Source organism: Cystoisospora suis (genome assembly GCF_002600585.1).
Source record: "Cystoisospora suis strain Wien I chromosome Unknown contig_3587, whole genome shotgun sequence".
Taxonomy (NCBI): domain Eukaryota; phylum Apicomplexa; class Conoidasida; order Eucoccidiorida; family Sarcocystidae; genus Cystoisospora; species Cystoisospora suis.
Genome location: NW_027156382.1, coordinates 37,591 through 54,946, shown reverse-complemented (window position 1 = coordinate 54,946; position 17,356 = coordinate 37,591). Strand labels below are relative to the sequence as shown.

The window sequence follows — 17,356 nt, the reverse complement described above, 5'->3', positions numbered from 1 at the left end:
GTTCCGCTACATCGCACAACAGCTGTGGCGCGGGCACTGCAGCGTTGTGAATTGTGAATGTTGCTACGTGGCTTCGAATGTAAGGTCTGTCATTTTTAGCACATCATCGGAGCAAAAACAACACTCCAAATAACCTGTGAACTGCACAACGGGAACGATACCCGGTCCCCGCAAGCACACGAGCACCGGCGCATCACGGACCTCGTCTTTCGCGAAGGCAATCTCTTCCAGGGTCTTACCGGCTTCCTGGGAACCACATCTGGTCCTACCGCGGGAGCCACACTCTCCTTCCCCCAACAGTTTGACATTCCAAAAAAAGACATGAGAAAGCTTTCCCAGGAAAACGAAGGCTCACTGGCGTGCCAACTGGGACCCCCCTCTAGACGTCGTTCGACTTTACAGCGACCGAATGCTCCGGAGGCTCTACCAGTACCAGTAGACTGGCCCGCGCAGGTGGCGGCGCCGAGAAGTGCCCACTGGAAGTGCCCCCTAGACCTGAGCGACCGACTGGTGAACACAGTCGCCTGTCACGGCCGCGCAATTAGCTCTGCTCATAAGTTGACTGCTCTCACTAGCCATGAACGCACTCCATACAGACTACGGCCTAAATGTCCGGAATTTGCATTACTAACACGCACGAGGGGGCTGTAAGTGGCTGGGTGACGGAGGGGCCGTCAAAGCGCCGACAGTCGGCAAATTTGGGGTTGCATGCCCCCGGACAACGGCGCTGTAGGCTGTCCCGATCCGGCTTTACCTCCAACAGTTACGGAACAGTTGTAATTTCTGCCTTCTGTGCATCATTTTCAAATTTCGTGCGTTGAAGTTATTCCTGGTCTGTTTCCCCTCTCCTGAATCATGCAGAACCTACCGTCCCCGCCTCAGTGCGGGCCCTCCAGGCTAGCGTTCAAATTCTACGCCTGGATTGTTGTTTTGTGCACGTTCGCCTTGGTTTCCCTCGGTGGGGTGTCGGGAGCTTTGAAAGAGCAAGGGGGAGTGAAAATGGCAGCGGAAGTTGCTGTTGAGGAAGTACAGAGGACCGAGGATGAGGAAGCAGCAACGGACGACAAGACGATTACCGATGACGCTGTCACCAACCCTGATTCGATGGCACAGGCGCTGACACAGCGCCTTCAGGAGCTCTATACTGACACGTTTCGGTTTGTGGCTGAATCCAAGGCCGAATCGGAGTCTTTCAAGGAGGGCCTGCACCAGTACATGGACAACTTGAAGTCTGGTTTGTCAGCGGCAGATCCTGCCCAGTTCCGTCTTCTGGGCGGCATGAGTCTTTCATGGCTCGAAGGAGAGAAAAGCCGCAAGGACGCCCGCACGACACTTGACAAGCTCGGCCTCGTCCTCGGTCAACTTGAAGGTCTCACGCAGGAGGTAGGAGCGGTGGTGGCTTCGGGTGTCAAGCAGGTGATCGATCAGGGGCGCCTTGTGGTAGCTTCTCTAGTGTCGTCCTTGGAGAGGGAAGAAAAGCAGGGTGTGGAGGACGAGCAGATCCAGAAAAAAATTCAAGCGAGTGCTCTTTCTGCAGCGGAATCCTCGGCACCCGCCGTCCAAGAAGAGGTTTGACGGGAAAGGGCTCCTCCGTTCTTTCCTCGGCTTCGAGATCCAGGAGCAGTGCCACGTCAGGTAGAGTACTAGCGAAGCGCGCAGTAGTCGGATCTCACAGATCCAATGTGAAACATACGGGCCTCTTGTCTTCCAGTCCCAAGCGAGCCGCGGACCATCCCTCGGGCAAGATATGGGTAGCTCCTCGCTAATCCGCAAGGAAAACAGCGGTTGCAAGGCCAGTGAGGAGCGTCCAGCGTCCCAAAGACTCAGTTACCGTATAGATACATACAATCGAAAGGGCCGGTGCGCGGTACAGCCAGTCTGCAGCGCCGGGCAACAGCGAGAGTCGGAGCCGCGCGATTCCCGGAGAGTATTGGTCGCCCACTTTCCATAGTGCGGGAGAACACGCGGAGATGCCGGCGCCCGAACTGCCTCAACGGCTGCGAGATCCGCTAGACGGACTTACTGTGCCCATATGAGGACCTGCAAGGGCAGTCGCGCCAGTCTTTATAGTGAGAAACTTGTATTCAAAGACTTTTCATAATCCAGGGGGCCGACGCCACCTCCTACCCTCATTTGAAGTGCTCCGAAAGAGGCTCATCGCGTTAAGGTGTTCTTTTCAGAATATACTGAGAGGCAGCTACTGACAGCCTCCGCTCCCCTCACTCCTGTCACTATTGAAGACCAGACGGGCGGAAAAGGCCTAGTGAACGTGAGCGCCTCTCCAACCAGTGCCTCGTCCCAGCTCACCAGCGTTAGACTGCAAGCGACCTCAGTGTTGCGAAGGCGTATGGTGGCCCGGCAACTCAGCTCGCACACACGCTTGTGTTCTGTCAAGCAGATAGACAGCTCTCCAGTACGGCCGAGTCAGCCCCGGGTCCGACGCACGAGCGTTCTTTCGCGTGTCACTGAGGGAGAACGTTTGTTGGTGCAGTCGAAGAAGGCGCGGGTCAAGAGCCCGGAACAATGCGGGACGAGATTGCTCTGACACCGGGCGACAGGCCGGTTTTCTTGGGTAGCCGTCTGTTATCAAGTGATAACAGACGGCTACCCCCCCCTGCAGGCATGTGGGGCCAACTGCTCCAAGGCGCTACGTGTGCGCGCCAGCTTATGTGGTGCTACCAGTGCAAGCAGCCACAGGAGAAGCAGCAATCCTCTCTACGGTTAATAGTCCAGGGGGCCGGACTGCCCCTTACACGACGCAACAATACGACGCGGGCTGCGCCTGTGCCTATGTATTCACACTGTAAGAAGCGTTCACTCTTCTCAGCCAATACTGAAAGCACCCTGTAGGAGTACGGCGCAATCAGCACGCTTGATGCAAGCCAGGCAAACAGACATTATCTGTCTGGCACTGTTTCAGCCTAATTTTCCACCCTGAGCTTCACTTCGTCGACGCACCGAAGCCGGCCCGGGACCGTTCGGCTGATGAAGATTCGCCTCGATTCCTGTCCACGCATGTCCCGTAGTGGCGGCCTCCACGGTCGTCACGCGCTCGCGTTTAGGCGACCGAGCGGATCAGCGACAGCAGATGGTGGGTCACCTTTTGCAATCTTTTGAGCGAGCTACAACCGGGGGTCGCGTTTTGGTGATTCAGCGGGTCAGACGGCAGATGATGGGTCAGGTTTCCGTATCTTCTGAGCTGGCTACAACTGGGGTAGTTGTTTCTGTCCGTTGACATGAGAAGAAGGAAAGCTGAGGAGAGTGACTGGCGTCCTCTTGAGGGCTGTAATAGGAAAGGAGAACCGGCGCTGTTCCCCTGTGTCCAGCTCTGCTCTCGGTAACTCTCACCCAGCCAGCAACCGTGCACCGTCTTTTGAAGGCCAACAAGGCGTAGAGAACTTCATGAGTTAGCGTTCCGAATGACAAAAAGTGGTCTTTTGCTTCTTTAGAATTGTTGGAAGAGGGTGAGTGCAAGGGTTTGCAGTGTACTTGCTGCTGCTTGAAGACGGATCATCCATCTACCGGGCCGCACACATTGAAAAGTACCTAAGCTTCTATAGTCTTCATGCGTTTGTGTTGCGTTCAAACCTCAATCGCCTGCCGTGTCCTCCGGCAAAGGTTCCAGAGTCCTTGAAACCTACGGCCAAGTGCCAGGCATGTATCCAAGCGTGCACATATCTGTAGTGCACACTCCCAAGCCCCAAGAAGTAGTCTGTCGTGAGAGCTGGTCACACGACACTCAGAGTGTTTCTCTCCGCTTACCAGGCAAACGGGACACGGGTAGGTTGCATGTTTCAAGTGCGGCCAGCCCAACTATAAATTCCGCCTGAGGGCCGTAACCCAGAACAGACACTCGATTGCTTGTCTCCTGCCTTTTTGACACTTTAGTAAGATCTACAAGCAACTGCAGACGATGAGAGGCTTAGACTGCGTTCCTGGGGTGCCTGCCGGAAGGGAAAAGATTTTCTGTGTGCAGGCAGTGCACTAGTGTGTCTTCCTGTCTATCGAGTCCATCAGGGAAAAATTTATTCTACTTCTGAAGTCAACGGATGTAGAGGTGCACCTTTGTTGGACAAATCTTACCACGAGGACAGGGTGCTTTTAAGGCGTCACCTGAAAAAGAAGACTGAAAAGAGGCTTGTGCCTAAATTAACCAACGGGAAAAAGAAGACACGCTGGAGGGTAACGAGAAAAACCTTGTCCCACAGCAAAGCGGGTGCGTAACAGACGAAGAGAACTCATGCGTCAGCGTGAAAAAGAACAACTTCACTCAAAGGTTCGACGACTTCTTGGATGGGAGATCTCCCCGCGTCTTCGCTCCTAGTATCGCTGAGAGATGGAGAACTCGGTTTATTACGCACTATCAGATGGTTAGTCTGTTGTTTTTCTCCTGTCGATTTTTGCCCTGGCTCAGGTTTCAACTCCTCGTTCTCAGGCTTTCCCTCACTTCGGCACTCAAGCACAGGAGAGCTGCAGTGCGCTACTACTAAAAGATCTGATCTTGCCTTCCTGCCAAAGTCTTCTTTTTTTGCTTGTGTACAGTTCTCACCGATTTGGGTCGAGTCTACTCCTCGATGTGATGATGTTTTCAAGTTGTTTTGCCTAACACAGTGTGCGCTTTGCCCTTGGCTGTTCTCGGATAGAAACTTCCCTGATGATGATACGGGCTTGCCTTGGCATTCCATCAAATACTGGTGGTGCTCACTGTTTGTGATACAGTCTTTGGTCGTTGTATTGTTCGGAATCAGCGGAAGAGGAGCCATAGGGTTGAGATTCTCCCCGGGTTCTCCCCGGCCTCGTCCCTGTTCCTCTTTTCTAGAACGTCTGTAGCCACCGCAAAAACATTCAAGCGAGGACAGGAACAAATCACCACACCTAGCAATCCAAGCACGCACAACTATCCAGCCGGACTACAAGTACACTATTGGTCTGTTATTGCTTGGCGATCACCACGGACGCCACCAAGCCCACAAAGCTACATAAGAAATCCGAATTGAGCTAGACAGCCGCTGACACCAGCATTCATACAGATAGCTTGAGTATATCTCTATATCTATAAGATATGCAAATGCTTTGCCTTGTACGTGCCTTCAAAGTCACCAGATCCAGCCCATGGGTACAGCAGAACATGGTCGTATTAGCACGGAGAGAGGTAAGAACGTGATACATCTATACTGAGCCAAGCGGCTTCTCATATCTCCAAAAAACATACATGGTGTAGACAAGCTAACATGCACAAACAAAAATCCTCCCTAAAATATCCTCAGCCGCGCACATAAAACAACCCCACTCCAGTCTTCATATGCTTTCCACAGACAAACAGAAATATACACATAGAGAGACGGCATGAATGACATCGACCACCTGCCAAGTGAGCCCACTTGAGTACATACACGTGACGATACTCCGATCAGAGTTGAGAATCTTTTCTTCTTCCTATCATTGTATCTCAAGATAGAACTCACTCCATATCTTCCGCAAGCGTCGCCAGGTCTGTACGCAGACGTATATTTTCAAGCAGAGTCTCTTCCACGATTTTCTCCATCTCATGGAACTCTAGAGTTCCTCCTGCTCCCCCACTTCCTCTTTCTTTGCCCCTTCCTATCATAGCCTCAGCTGCTGCGACAGCAAGCTGTCGCCATCCAGTAGATCTCGAATATGTCACCGGCGGACCTCTACAAACAGAACGACAATCAACACTGCGGCAAAAAAAAGGCATTCCGATACATAGATACATGTCTATACTGTGCAGATACACGAAACAAGAAAATGGAAGACAACACGTGTTACAAGGACAGACAAGAATCAACATAGAACAGGAAGAGAGATCTAAAAAGCGGTATGAAAGAGCCCAAGCAGGTGGATCCGATTGTCAAAGCATTCCCCTTCATCAATCTCCAAATTGTCCGAAGATCGTCGAGTCGTCTCGACATTCCTGGAAACAGCTTCATCGCTCACATCAGTCTAGTTGAATATATCTACATAGACCTACATATATACGCAGATCAAGCATCTTTATATACACTCGTAAACACATGCACATGAAAATCTACATGTGATATATGACAACTAGGAGGGAGATCGTCGATCCTTCTATGAAGACGCATTACCGTTTCCTCATTCATGATATGTGCATGATCTCTAGAAGAGAAAAGAACAGACAAATCTGATGGAGAGCAAAGAAATTCTCACGGGGCAAGAAGACACGTACAATAACTGTAGTAACGTAGCATTATGCACTCTGTAATCGTGAGTGATGAGTAGGAAGGCAGGAGGGATAGATTCTACGATAAAGAAGAGCCCAGTCCTCCCTCTCTATCATTACAAAATGAACAAGACAATAAACTACTATACTTGATGCCGAAAGAAAAAGAAATGTTACCTGAAGGTTTCTTCTCGAAGAGCATATTTCTTCAAGAGAAAGGAGATGATTTCCGCCTTCTTAGCAACATCAACCTATTCAGAGAAAAAGTTAAGAGCGACGACAAGAAGAAGATTGGAGAACTCAGCACTCCTCCTTCTTTCACAAGGTACTATAGTTACCGAACCACGATCTTAGGCTATAGACTTTGAAATAAAAGTTACGTGGCGACAGAGAGACAGACACGCAGACATCGAAGTGTCACATGACCTCTCTCCATCACAACAACCAACCCCGCATCTTCTCTTCTTTCTCCGAAGCCTCAGGTCTGGAGGAACAGCTTCATGTCTCCGGTAAGAAGACACAAGGGAAGGAAAGTACCTTCTTCCACAGTTTGATTACATGGGGAGATTCTTTGTAGCGTTCTGCATGCGGCTATGGAAAAGAACAGCATAGTGTATACTGAATAAGCATCCGTAGCTCCCGTCACTTCAGACAAGTCTCTCAGCTAAAAACTCGTTACAAGTCCAAACGTTCCTACAAGAAATGCTAGACACGACAGAAACCGCATCCACACCGTACTATTGCACTTGTGTATCTTAAAGAGACATCAAGTCGGCAATATACTGTACTGTACATACATACGTAAGTGTATGTAGCGACGAGCTAGAGGCCTTCTCTGCAATTGTATTGCACCTTGTCAAAGTATACATATATGACTGATAAGAGGAGAAAGGATAAAAGAAGAAAACCACTCCATATCCCTACCTGGAGTAACTCTTGAGAAATCTTTAGCTGTTCAATTTCCTTCCTAAACCGTGTCTCGTCGTCTTCATGTGCGAATCTTCTGTCTGATGCTCCCGGTGTTACAAAGTCACGAGGTGCCGGTTCATCAGAAATCTTGGGAGGGAGAGAAGAAGACGTTGAAAAAGAAACCGCTCCTTCAGTGTACCTTTTCACTCCATACTCTTCTTCCTCGTAGCCACCACCTTGGGATTCTCTTATCAGTTGAGGGAAAGAGGTATCGCGTGTTGTACGCATGTAAGTGTTATCTTGGTGTCTTTGCGACATGGTCGTTGATGTACGCGCCGAGGATGTTGAATGTGGATGAGACGGTGACGCAATGCCGGTGGCTCCTATTGAGGTGTCCGAAAGTACCGGGGGTGGCGATCGAAAAGAACGATTATGATCGTGTTCACTTCTCTCAGTGTTTCTTTCATGTTCTCGTCTGAGAGAAGATCTTTCGTTCATCTTTCCGCTCCCATCTCCAGAAAATTCTGCAACACGACTCCTCCTCTCGTGTTCTACGCAGTTCTCAAGCGTTCCCCCTCTGGTGCCTGGTATCCGATGACCTTCACCGGATGTTCCTTCAGGTGTATGTACACCGGAATTGACCATGATGTGTCTCATGCTTTGCTGCCAACTCAGAACACTGTCATGATCGGAGCCAGTCCTCTCTCCAGATCCTTTTACACCATCATCATACAAATGGGGATTCTCGTTGCCTTGCAATTCAAGCATTTGGCGTTCTAACGCTCTCGCCATCCACCGTTGCGTTTCGGCTTCCGACTGAGAAAGACAGCAAAGAAGAGAACGGAGATGAACGGAAGATCGAGAAAACATTCAGCTTTACAAGCAAACACTTGCAATGTAGAGACTTCTTGTACGAAGAAAAGATACAGATTCTACCTTTCAGATGCAGAGCTCCTCATATTCGTAGAGATGTTTTAGGTATAGTAGGTATAACAGATGTTACAGGAAGATCTCTTTGTCTAGACGGCTCACTTTCTTCCCTACATACATACCCAGTTGTCTTCACTTGGTTTTATATTACTTTGCTGTAGTTGAGAATCTCTTTCAGTACGCTGCCAGCACTTGCTGCAGCATCTATGTACGATGAAATCATGCCTTACCGTCACTGCTGTTTAGACACATCTACCCTTGCATATGCGTCCATGACTTCAGCCAACCAGATACACACATTACAAAGAGTCAGGTCTCCTGACTTCTCCTCCACTGTATCTGTATGGACGCACAAAGAAAAGCTTGATCGGAACGTACTTGTATACATACGCATGCTTTGAATGAATACATAAAGAAGTAACGGCTCCTCCTCAAAAAGACGCTGCCGTGAATGTCTGAGAGAGACCTATCCTCTTTAGGTAGTAAGCGGCTCGAAGAAACAGCCGAAAGACGAATCGCACGAATCAAAAGGAGGTTCAAGTAGTAGTGCAAACGGAGCAAATATCTTGTATACTTAGGCTACCACCTCGTCAACCGATGATCTTAGCTATGGGTTGTGAACTATAAAGACAGAAGCAATATTTGCACTCACCTTTTCTCTTTTCTGTTTCTCCTTAGTACAGAGATGCCTAAGGTTTTGCAATTGCTTCAGCTGCCGCTTTTCTTCACACAGGTAACGAGCATGCAAAGATTCAAGCTCGAATTGAAGACTTCTTATCTTCTTTTCAAGCTCTTCGATCTTCTTTTCTTCGGAACGCTCTCTTTCTCTCTCGAGTCGAACATTCGATGCGTCAGTCTGTCTTTTCTTCGTGCTGCAGTTGAGCTCTTCTTCCTTGTCTGCTTTGGAGACCTTTCTGTCTTCTTTCTCTTCTTCTGCTCCTTCTCCTCCCTTTCCTGTTTCTTTCCCTGTACCGAGAGATTCAAGCGAGTCGTCTTCTCTTGGCTTTTCACTGAGTGCAGATGAAAGCGATTGCTCCCTAGTTGATGGCTGTAAAGCTTTTCCAGACTTACTGATGTAAACTGTGTCTTGTTTTACTTCTATCCCTTCTTCAGATTCTGCTGTTGTCTGTGATAGTGCCGAGCACTCTTCAATTCGATTCCCTTTACCTTTCTCACAGAATGGAGAAAGAAGAAGAACATCGTCACCAGAACCACCCTGCCTCTTATTCTCCTTCGATACCTCATCCCTGTTCTCTCTAGTCTCTTTCTTCACGCCTTCAACCGGGTCGCGCTTCTCTCCTCTATCTCCATCTGTTCGGCCTCTAGTAGTGATATCGTCCGAAGAGTTTCGATTCTCCTTGTCCGGAAGAGAAGTCTCCTTTTCATTAGCACTTCCTTCTTCTTTCTCTGTCGACGGTTCTATCTCTCCTGTTCTTTCATCTTGTAGACAAGAAGACGACTGATGAGGAAGAGAGGGAGACGAAGAGTTAATACCCTCCTGTTGTTCTCGCTCTCTTAGCGACGTAGTAGTTGTATTCTCGGCGCTGGCCGTTTTGCTTTTCTCCTGTAATTCTTCTTCAAGCTCTCCAATGCGTGTAAGGTGACTCCTTATCTTCTCACGAGCTTGTCGAAGTTCTTCCTCAACGGCCTAAAATAGGAAGAAGAGGAGATACAACAGAGGAAAAGGCCAGGAGAACAGGACACATCGATACAGCCTTTTGTATCGATCCCTTCAAAATGATCCTGGGACACCTCACCCGTGCATGCCTAAGTAGCACGCGTGGTATATATGGCTCTTCATAAGCAGACAAGAGGTACTAAGTCTCGTACTCAACTGCTAGAAGGGATGCCCATGTAGAAAACATCCCACCTTGTCACACACATACAACTCCTGAAGACGGGCGTAGCTTGCAAAGAAGCCGAAAACTAATACATAGGAATGGCACATATTTGAGAGAGAATTCCTAGACCCCGAGATGGCTAGCTGGAGGCTATGATTGAGGACTGATTCTACGTGATCTTTACGCAATCTTCTTCTGGTGCTGACAGTCAGCACAGGAACCAAGAAGTCGACTGAAGGCAAGCGAGAAGTAACTGAGAGAGCAACCCGTGAATACACTCAGCGGGAATCACTAGACACTGAACTGTCGAAGTACAGAGAACTTCTGCTGCTCCCCTGTCACCCTTGTCCAGATATCTAACTTTAGATATGTAGTGAGACTGGCTGGAGGACCAATGCAGATGAATACACAGATATGTATAGACAGGTAGATATAGATAGATAGAGACACATATGCAGAACGTACCTGTAATTGATCTCGCGTTTGACTATAAGACTTCCCTAGTTCCTGTAGGTGGCACTTCAGTTCAAAGCTTTCAGCTACAGCTGCTGTAAGCTCATCTAGTTGTACTCTTTGGGACTCGAGAACTTCATAGACTCTCTTCTCTTCTTCTTCTTTTTCCTTCTTCTCCTCGCTCTTCTTCCTCTCCTCTGCAAGCCGCTCTTCTTCCTCGGTCTTCAAGTCTGTCAACTGTAACGTGAGTCTGTAGACACACAGAACCCTCTCGAACTCCAGAGGTTTTCCAAACAGAAGAAGAAAACCGCCTGGCCTGCTACCCTAGGCGATCGAAGTTCTTCCCCTCTTGCAGTTGACACGAAGAATGACTGCATGCAGCTCAGTAAGGACAGAATCAAAAGCAGTTCAAGACCTGATGAATACAAGACAATATGTACATACATCATACATAGACAGACATATACACACATACAAATATACATGAGACAAGATAGAGCTAGCTAGAAACATATTGACAAGAGAGAGGACAAGGTGCCATGTGACATGTATACCCCCGATCTATACGAATATGTATAGATGCAGAAAAGATAGGACGCGTCCTTTCTGTGCTCTGCTATCCACGTATAACAAATACCTGCCATTCTTTCCTGACCTGATTGCAAGTGTTTTCGCACCGAAAGAGGCAAAGATATGCATACACTTCCTGTATTCAATGAATACTATACACCTATATATACGTATATCTTCGTAGTAGCTGACGAGAGGCAAGAGTGTAGATAGTCGTTCCAAGCTCAGATTTGAGGTGTAATGACACTGTCGAAACTACTGAAAGGCCAAGAGGCACCGTTTCTCTTCCTTACTGGACAATCTGTTTTGTTTGTCTTTCATTGAGGTCTCTTTGTTGGTCTAACTCCCCTTGCTGTTTCCGAATTTTCTCCATGAGACGTGAAATTTCTTCGTCGTTTCTTCCCTTCCCAAATCCTCCTCCGCTTCCATGTCGACAGGTTCCTATAGGGAGAGCTGACCCACAAGCTTGACACGAAGAACAAGAGTCACTGCTACTCCTTGTACTCTCTTCTCCAGTATGGGTATCTGGTAGGTTATCTACTTCACTCCTACTCCTACGATTATCTTCTTCTTCTCTCTTCAGTTCAGCATACTTCGATAAACTCTTCTCATCTTGTTCTTCACTATCTCCACCTTCACTTCTTCTCTTACCTTGAATTTCCTCACAAATTCTTCTGCTGCTCCTATGACTCATGTCACTCTCTTCTCTACTTTCTTTGCGATCTTGTCCTTCTCTCTCGGTCAGTTCTTTCTCTTGTGCTCCTCCTCTTTTCCTTCTTTTTCTCCTTTTGCTCCGGGTCTTCACTTTCTTCATCTTTGCCTCATCTGTCTTTTCTTTCTCTTCTCTTCTCCGTTCTCTTCGCCGCCGTTTCTCTTCGTTATAGGCAGTCACCATTTCTAATATAAGACGACTTAGAACTGGAAGCAAGCGACTAAAGAGAGATTCATCCTCATATAAAGATACAGCAGTCGCCGCAGCAATCGACCCTACATCAGAGCGAATGTTCCACAGGGAGAAGTTGAAGTTTCGGAGTTGTGTTACGTGTCTGAACTTCTCTTTAACGACCGCCTCTGTAGCAGTTAAAGCTGCTGAGGCAGCTGCCGGAGCTGCTTTAGATGAAAGGATTTCGATGATCTCTTCTTGAAAATGTTTTCGCAATCGATCTCTGTCGAAAAACTCTGAGAATTCCAAGAAACTGTTCTTCTCCCTCTCCTCGTCTTCATCTTCATTGCCTGACGAAGACGGGGAAGATGAAGAAGTCGTTTCTGATCTTTGAAGAGATGTAGAGGACGTATGACTGGCAGAAGAAGACGAAGAAGATGCAGAAGGAGGGACGTCGACAGGGCCAGGCTGTGCAGGAGTTGAAGCGGAAGAAGAAGCAAGGGATGGACAGGAAGAAGGCTTCTTCTCCTCGGTAGTAGAGGAGGAATCAGCAGGCACCGGAGGGCAAGGAGAGATCGACGTCATACTGGCTAACGCTTCATGATAAATACGAATCTGCTCTCTAAAAGAAAGAAGAGGAAAGAAAAGAAATAATAGTCAAAAAACTCTGAAGAAAGCGAAAGAGAAAGAACTCCCGACTGCCTCTCTACTTCAGCTCAGACAGGACTTTGAGAGGTCAAAGACTTGCTTGTCTAACTGTTCTCGGGCATGCAACCATGAGGGAAGGAGGGAAACAAAAGAAGAGCTAGGCTGCAGATCATGAAAGCTAGCGCGTGGTAAAGATCGTGTATCATACATCATCGTCAAGGCAGAAAGAGAATTGGAAGAGAGACAGGGCTACGACAACATCCTCTCTTAACGACAACGACAGTTGTCTTAGGACCAGCGTTCTTATATCTGAATGAAGTCAAAGCTAGGCACCTCCCATAGCACTCCTCGGGACACGTATCATGTAGATACGAGCAGTATGTATATCTATCCATATCTGATTACGCATGCATATGCACGGAAAGAAGAGAAGGGAAAAAACGAGCAGGGGAGAGAAAGAAAGGAGAGGGTCAGCGGTACGCGGGATTTCATGTGAACTTCATCTACACAAATCTCCCGCCATGAACAACCCTCGGCCTACCTCAGGCAGAAGCAACACAGTTGACAGGTGGACGTGCATACGCAAGAGACTACAACACGAGAGATGAATAGAGAGGAATGGAAACATATTCTCTGCTGCTGCGGGGAAGAAAAGGGAAGGACGTCTCCAGAAAAACTTGCTTGGACTGAGCGGACAGATACAGAGAACTCTTCTTCAGACTCTCAACAGCAACAATAGCACATATCGATGACCGAAATGTCTCTGCATGGTAAGGTGTACGTACTGCGCACTGACGACACGTCAGACGGAATGAATCTTTGGAAAAACTGATAAACATAAAACCTAACGATGGTGTTACCCCCTATCCATTTAATACAATGTAACTCCCGACGCCATCTCGTCTCTCTCGGTCATCAGTAGAAAGAGAACATCCTACTGAAGTGGAGAATCCTGGTGAGGAGCGATCCTCTCCACGTGAAAGAGATCCAAGAGACAACACAGGCAGCACGAAAGAGATAATGAGAAGGCGGAGTGAACGTATCCTGAGAGAAAGAGATCTCCACGAAAAGACAAAATTCCCTAGAATGAATAGCGGGGAAGATAGCCTCGTTGGCTCCTTTCTGAGGGGTCCTGCATGTCCCAAGAGGTCTCTGTATACAGACGCCTATGCGGACAGGTATACATTTACATATATATACATATATGTATACCTGTCCGTTTATATATATATATATATATACTGATACATGGGGGTGCGAAGAGAACATCAGAGAAGTTGATAGACGTAGAGGGTGCCGGCATGTAGTAGAAGTAGTAGCCGCATGCAGTAAAAGAGCGAGATACAAAGACCCGATACACGATATCTACTCATACTTTAAAGACGTCCTTTCTGAAATATTTCGAATGATGAAACCCGGCCTTACCTAAGAGCTTCAATTTCTTGTCTTAGGTGATCTTCGCCTTCATGTTCTTCCCTTCTCCTTCCTGTACTCCCTCCTTGTTCTTCTCCTCCTCCTCCTGCTCCTCCTCTTCCTGTTCCTGCTTGACTCTGTCCTCTGTTGTCTATATGACCTTCTTCAGCAGAGGGAACTTGTGCAATTTCTTCTTCTCCTCTGTCGTTAACCCCTACTCCCCCTTCTTCTTCAGCACTTTGTGTCTTTCTCGATGAAAACGGGAGATCAATACCCGTTCTAATCACAGGAGAGTGGAGATCTTGCTCTTCTTCTCCGTCCACTTCTTCTTGTTGTTCTCTCCCACCTCCTGGGGTCTCTCCTCCCCTTTCAGATATCACCATAGGCTCCCCTACTGTGACAACAGCCGCTGCCGTAGCCGCGCGAGACGCGACGTTGACAGCAGCCCGTCCACTGTGAGATAACTTTTTTCCGACCCTCCAGAAAAGATTTCCTGCAGAGAAAGAAGAGAGAAGACTTTGCGATGATCGCTCAGGGTCGAGATGTGGATCTGTAGACGAAGAAGAAGGCCTGGCATCGCTTCTCGAGGAGAATGACGACGATAAGAATGACGAGGATGAAGAGCTTGAAAAGAGAAGAGAAGACGGTAAGATAGACTGAGGAATAGAAGAGGGGGGAGGAAGAAGAGAGATATTCGAGATGATGGGTATGTTATCAAACGACGAAGAAGAAGAAGGAAAAGAAGAGCCAGATGAAGACTGAGAAGAAGAAGTCGCCGGGGACTCGACATGACTGCAAGGAACGGAAAGAACATCAAGTGATTCGAGACGTTCAGGAGGAAGAGGAGGTGGCGAGGGTGGTGAGGGAGATGAAGGACATGTGCTACTAGTCTGGAGGGAAGGAGGAGCAGAAGAAGAAGACACACGACAGTCTGAATAGTCCAAAGATGACTGTGCTAGCTGTTGTTGTGTTTCTTCCTCGGGAGATGAAGAGACAGCTTCACAAGTCTTGCCGTCATGACCGTCAGGATCGTAATTCTCTCGCGTCATTCCACGCTGTTCACTCTCATTCTGAACTCGACATCCATGATCTTCTTTCCCTTCTTCTTTCTTCTCTGTTCCCCCACATCCTTCCTTATCTCCAGCCACACCTACGTCATTCTCTTCAGGTAGAGATGAAAAGCGTCGATCACCCTCCGCATCAACAGGAGAGCAAGATTCTCTTAGAGCAGGTGGAGAAGGAGGGCAAGACACTTCTTCCCCGTCTTGTTGTCCATCGATACCATGGCTAGGAAAGGCTTCACTTTCTGCAACACCGGCCGACGAGTGAGAGCTATCTTTGGAATCATCTGCAACAGAAGAAGAAGAAGCGAAGTGAGACGTATCTTCCCTACTGTCAGCAGAGGGAGGTAAAACTCCTGCTACGGTAGGGAGAGATGGATACAGAGAAGCAAGATGAGTCTGAGAATGACTCTCATGGTGACTGGCACATACGCTCTCATGACTCCTATTGCCATCCTCGTCTTTCTCTCTCTGTGGCAAATCTTCAGAGGGAAATTCGAGATCTTCTCCGTCTGCCTGTTGGCCCGTCTTCATGGTGAAACATCATCGAGGGAATGAGGGGGGGAGGTAAAAGAACACACGAGACGAGAAGGAGAGAGAATGGCGTGAGGGAGGCGGACCATGAGAGAATGGAGACAGACGGCAAGACGAGGAAGAATAGAAAAGAAAAGTAAAAAGAGAAGGATGAAGGAACTGAAGAGTCTGACATACCACCACAGAAAGGAAAGAACTGGAACTTCAGGAAGGACAAGTGTGGAAGCGATGAAAGACTGGGGCGACTGAAGAAAAAAGAGAGTTGGAGAAATGAGAAGAAGGAGAGCAGGAACGAAAGGAAAGGCGAAGGACCGAAAACAAGCAACAAAAGGGAAAAGATGGAGAGTGAGCAAGCCGCCGGACTGGGGAAGTAGGTAGACAAGAGAAAACCGAGCCCAAGAAAGGGACTGAGAGACAAAAAAGTCTATAACCAACGCTGTTCTTTCTGGTAGACGGTTCTTTTTGATGTTCCTCACTCAGTCCCTGCGTCAAACCCGACGTCACGGCCTTGAGTGGCTGGGAAGACGACGAGATAACGGGAGAATGGGCGTGAGACCTCTCAGGAAGAAAGAAGAAGATTTCTCCATGCCTGCTGTATGTAAGGATACCTGGACACGCAGAAAAGAAAGCGGAAGACCTCCAAGGCACCTCTAGTTCACGGGGACACCGCGACGATCTGAAACAGAAAAGAAGGAACTCAGCTACGAACGAACGGAAAACAACGAATGAAACTTGACTTCAAAAAGCTTAGGACGGAGAGCTTTGATAAAAGAGATAAGAAGGCATGTATCTCTGTAGCCCCTGAAGGGAGATTTGGTGAAGACTGTAACAAAGCAAACTGGGGAAGCGGAGGAAGAAGATGAGAAAAAAACACCGCAAAGTTTGAGCTTCCTGGGGAAGGAGACATCTGTCAACACAAAAGCAAAACGAAAAAAAGGAGGAAACGTGGAAGAGGAAAGAAGAAAAAAGGAACAAGAGCTCCTGGTCTCGCAGTCAACGGCCGATGAGAGGCCTCAATCTTCACTGAGATCAACAACTTTCCATATGACAACATGCCCTCCTCCAGGAATATATCCGCATCTAGTTTCTTTTTCTCGCCGGTTCTATTCAAAAGAAAAATACAATCCTTCGAGAAGAACAGAGAAGAAAACGTCTTTCCTCTTCGTAGGGAACTTGTACGCTGGCCAAAGCATTAGGAACTGGGAACTTCACACCCGTGGACGGGATTTGTCTACTTCAGTTCTTCTTGTTCACGCTCACTACTATTGTTGTTGCCTGTTCTTCAGATATCATAAAAAAGTCTACACACAAACCTGTATGTATATATATATGACTTTTGCAATCTGTATGTCTCGTCAGGTTCACAAGACGTCGATGAGATGCAAAGCGAAACTTCCACCACCGTTATGAAGCTGGAAGCTCTTCCCTGGTTTCCGTTTTGCTCGGGCACCACGAGCGGTGTTTTGCTTCAAGCGAAAGCGAACCACAAGGCCCCTCCCTCGGGGCCTCCGCTCTTTGCGGCAAAATGTTCGGAACTGTCCTTTCACAGCACACCAGGAGTACCCTCTTCTTTGCTATTGAAAAGGCGCATTCACTCAACTTTATTTTAGTTGCAGAAGAGGCATTGATAGGTTTACATGATTTCAGAGGATGGTATGAGAAACACGCTCCCTCGCTCCTCTCGTGTTGCGCCCCGAGACGGCGGTCTAAGAGAATGGAACCCGGACAACACACTGTTATCTATCCTCTTCCTTCGCCCCGTGTGATCTGCCACGCAGAGTGAAGACAAGAGCCTATAATTGTTGAGCTTTTGACTTTGGCAATCTATTTGACATCTCACTTGGGTTGCCTAGTCCCAAGACCGACGAGAGCTTAACGGCCTCCTACTATCAACCCTGTGAGCCACCCG

General features: G+C 48.0%; 2 protein-coding genes across 2 annotated transcripts; one reads left to right on the top strand and one right to left on the bottom strand.

Moving 5' to 3' along the window:
* The first annotated feature begins 315 nt into the window (after nt 1–315).
* Nucleotides 316–4,801, top strand: CSUI_006956 (uncharacterized protein). Its single transcript, XM_068067106.1, has 2 exons — nt 316–3,091; nt 4,018–4,801. Exon 1 carries the CDS (start codon nt 856–858, stop codon nt 1,573–1,575), a length of 720 nt encoding a protein of 239 aa, XP_067920926.1. The 5' UTR covers nt 316–855; the 3' UTR covers nt 1,576–3,091; nt 4,018–4,801.
* Nucleotides 4,032–17,255, bottom strand: CSUI_006955 (uncharacterized protein). The gene is made up of 8 exons (XM_068067105.1): nt 13,865–17,255; nt 11,202–12,413; nt 10,351–10,588; nt 8,697–9,692; nt 7,130–7,930; nt 6,383–6,456; nt 5,466–5,675; nt 4,032–4,824 (listed from the first exon to the last, which is right to left on the bottom strand). The coding sequence occupies exons 1-8, from the start codon at nt 15,445–15,447 to the stop codon at nt 4,239–4,241; spliced, it is 5,700 nt and encodes a 1,899-aa protein (XP_067920925.1). The 5' UTR covers nt 15,448–17,255; the 3' UTR covers nt 4,032–4,238.
* Nucleotides 17,256–17,356: the final 101 nt, after the last annotated feature.

Excerpts from the sequence above, each read along its gene's own strand:
- CSUI_006956 (XM_068067106.1), top strand. The coding sequence starts at position 856 with ATGCAGAACCTACCGTCCCCGCCTCAGTGCGGGCCCTCCAGGCTAGCG.
- CSUI_006955 (XM_068067105.1), bottom strand. The coding sequence starts at position 15,447 with ATGAAGACGGGCCAACAGGCAGACGGAGAAGATCTCGAATTTCCCTCT. Across the intron at positions 12,414-13,864 it reads CAAGAAATTGAAGCTCTTAG|AGAGCAGATTCGTATTTATC; the intron begins GTAAGGCCGGGT and ends TCTTTCTTTTAG. Across the intron at positions 9,693-10,350 it reads AAACGCGAGATCAATTACAG|GCCGTTGAGGAAGAACTTCG; the intron begins GTACGTTCTGCA and ends TTCCTATTTTAG.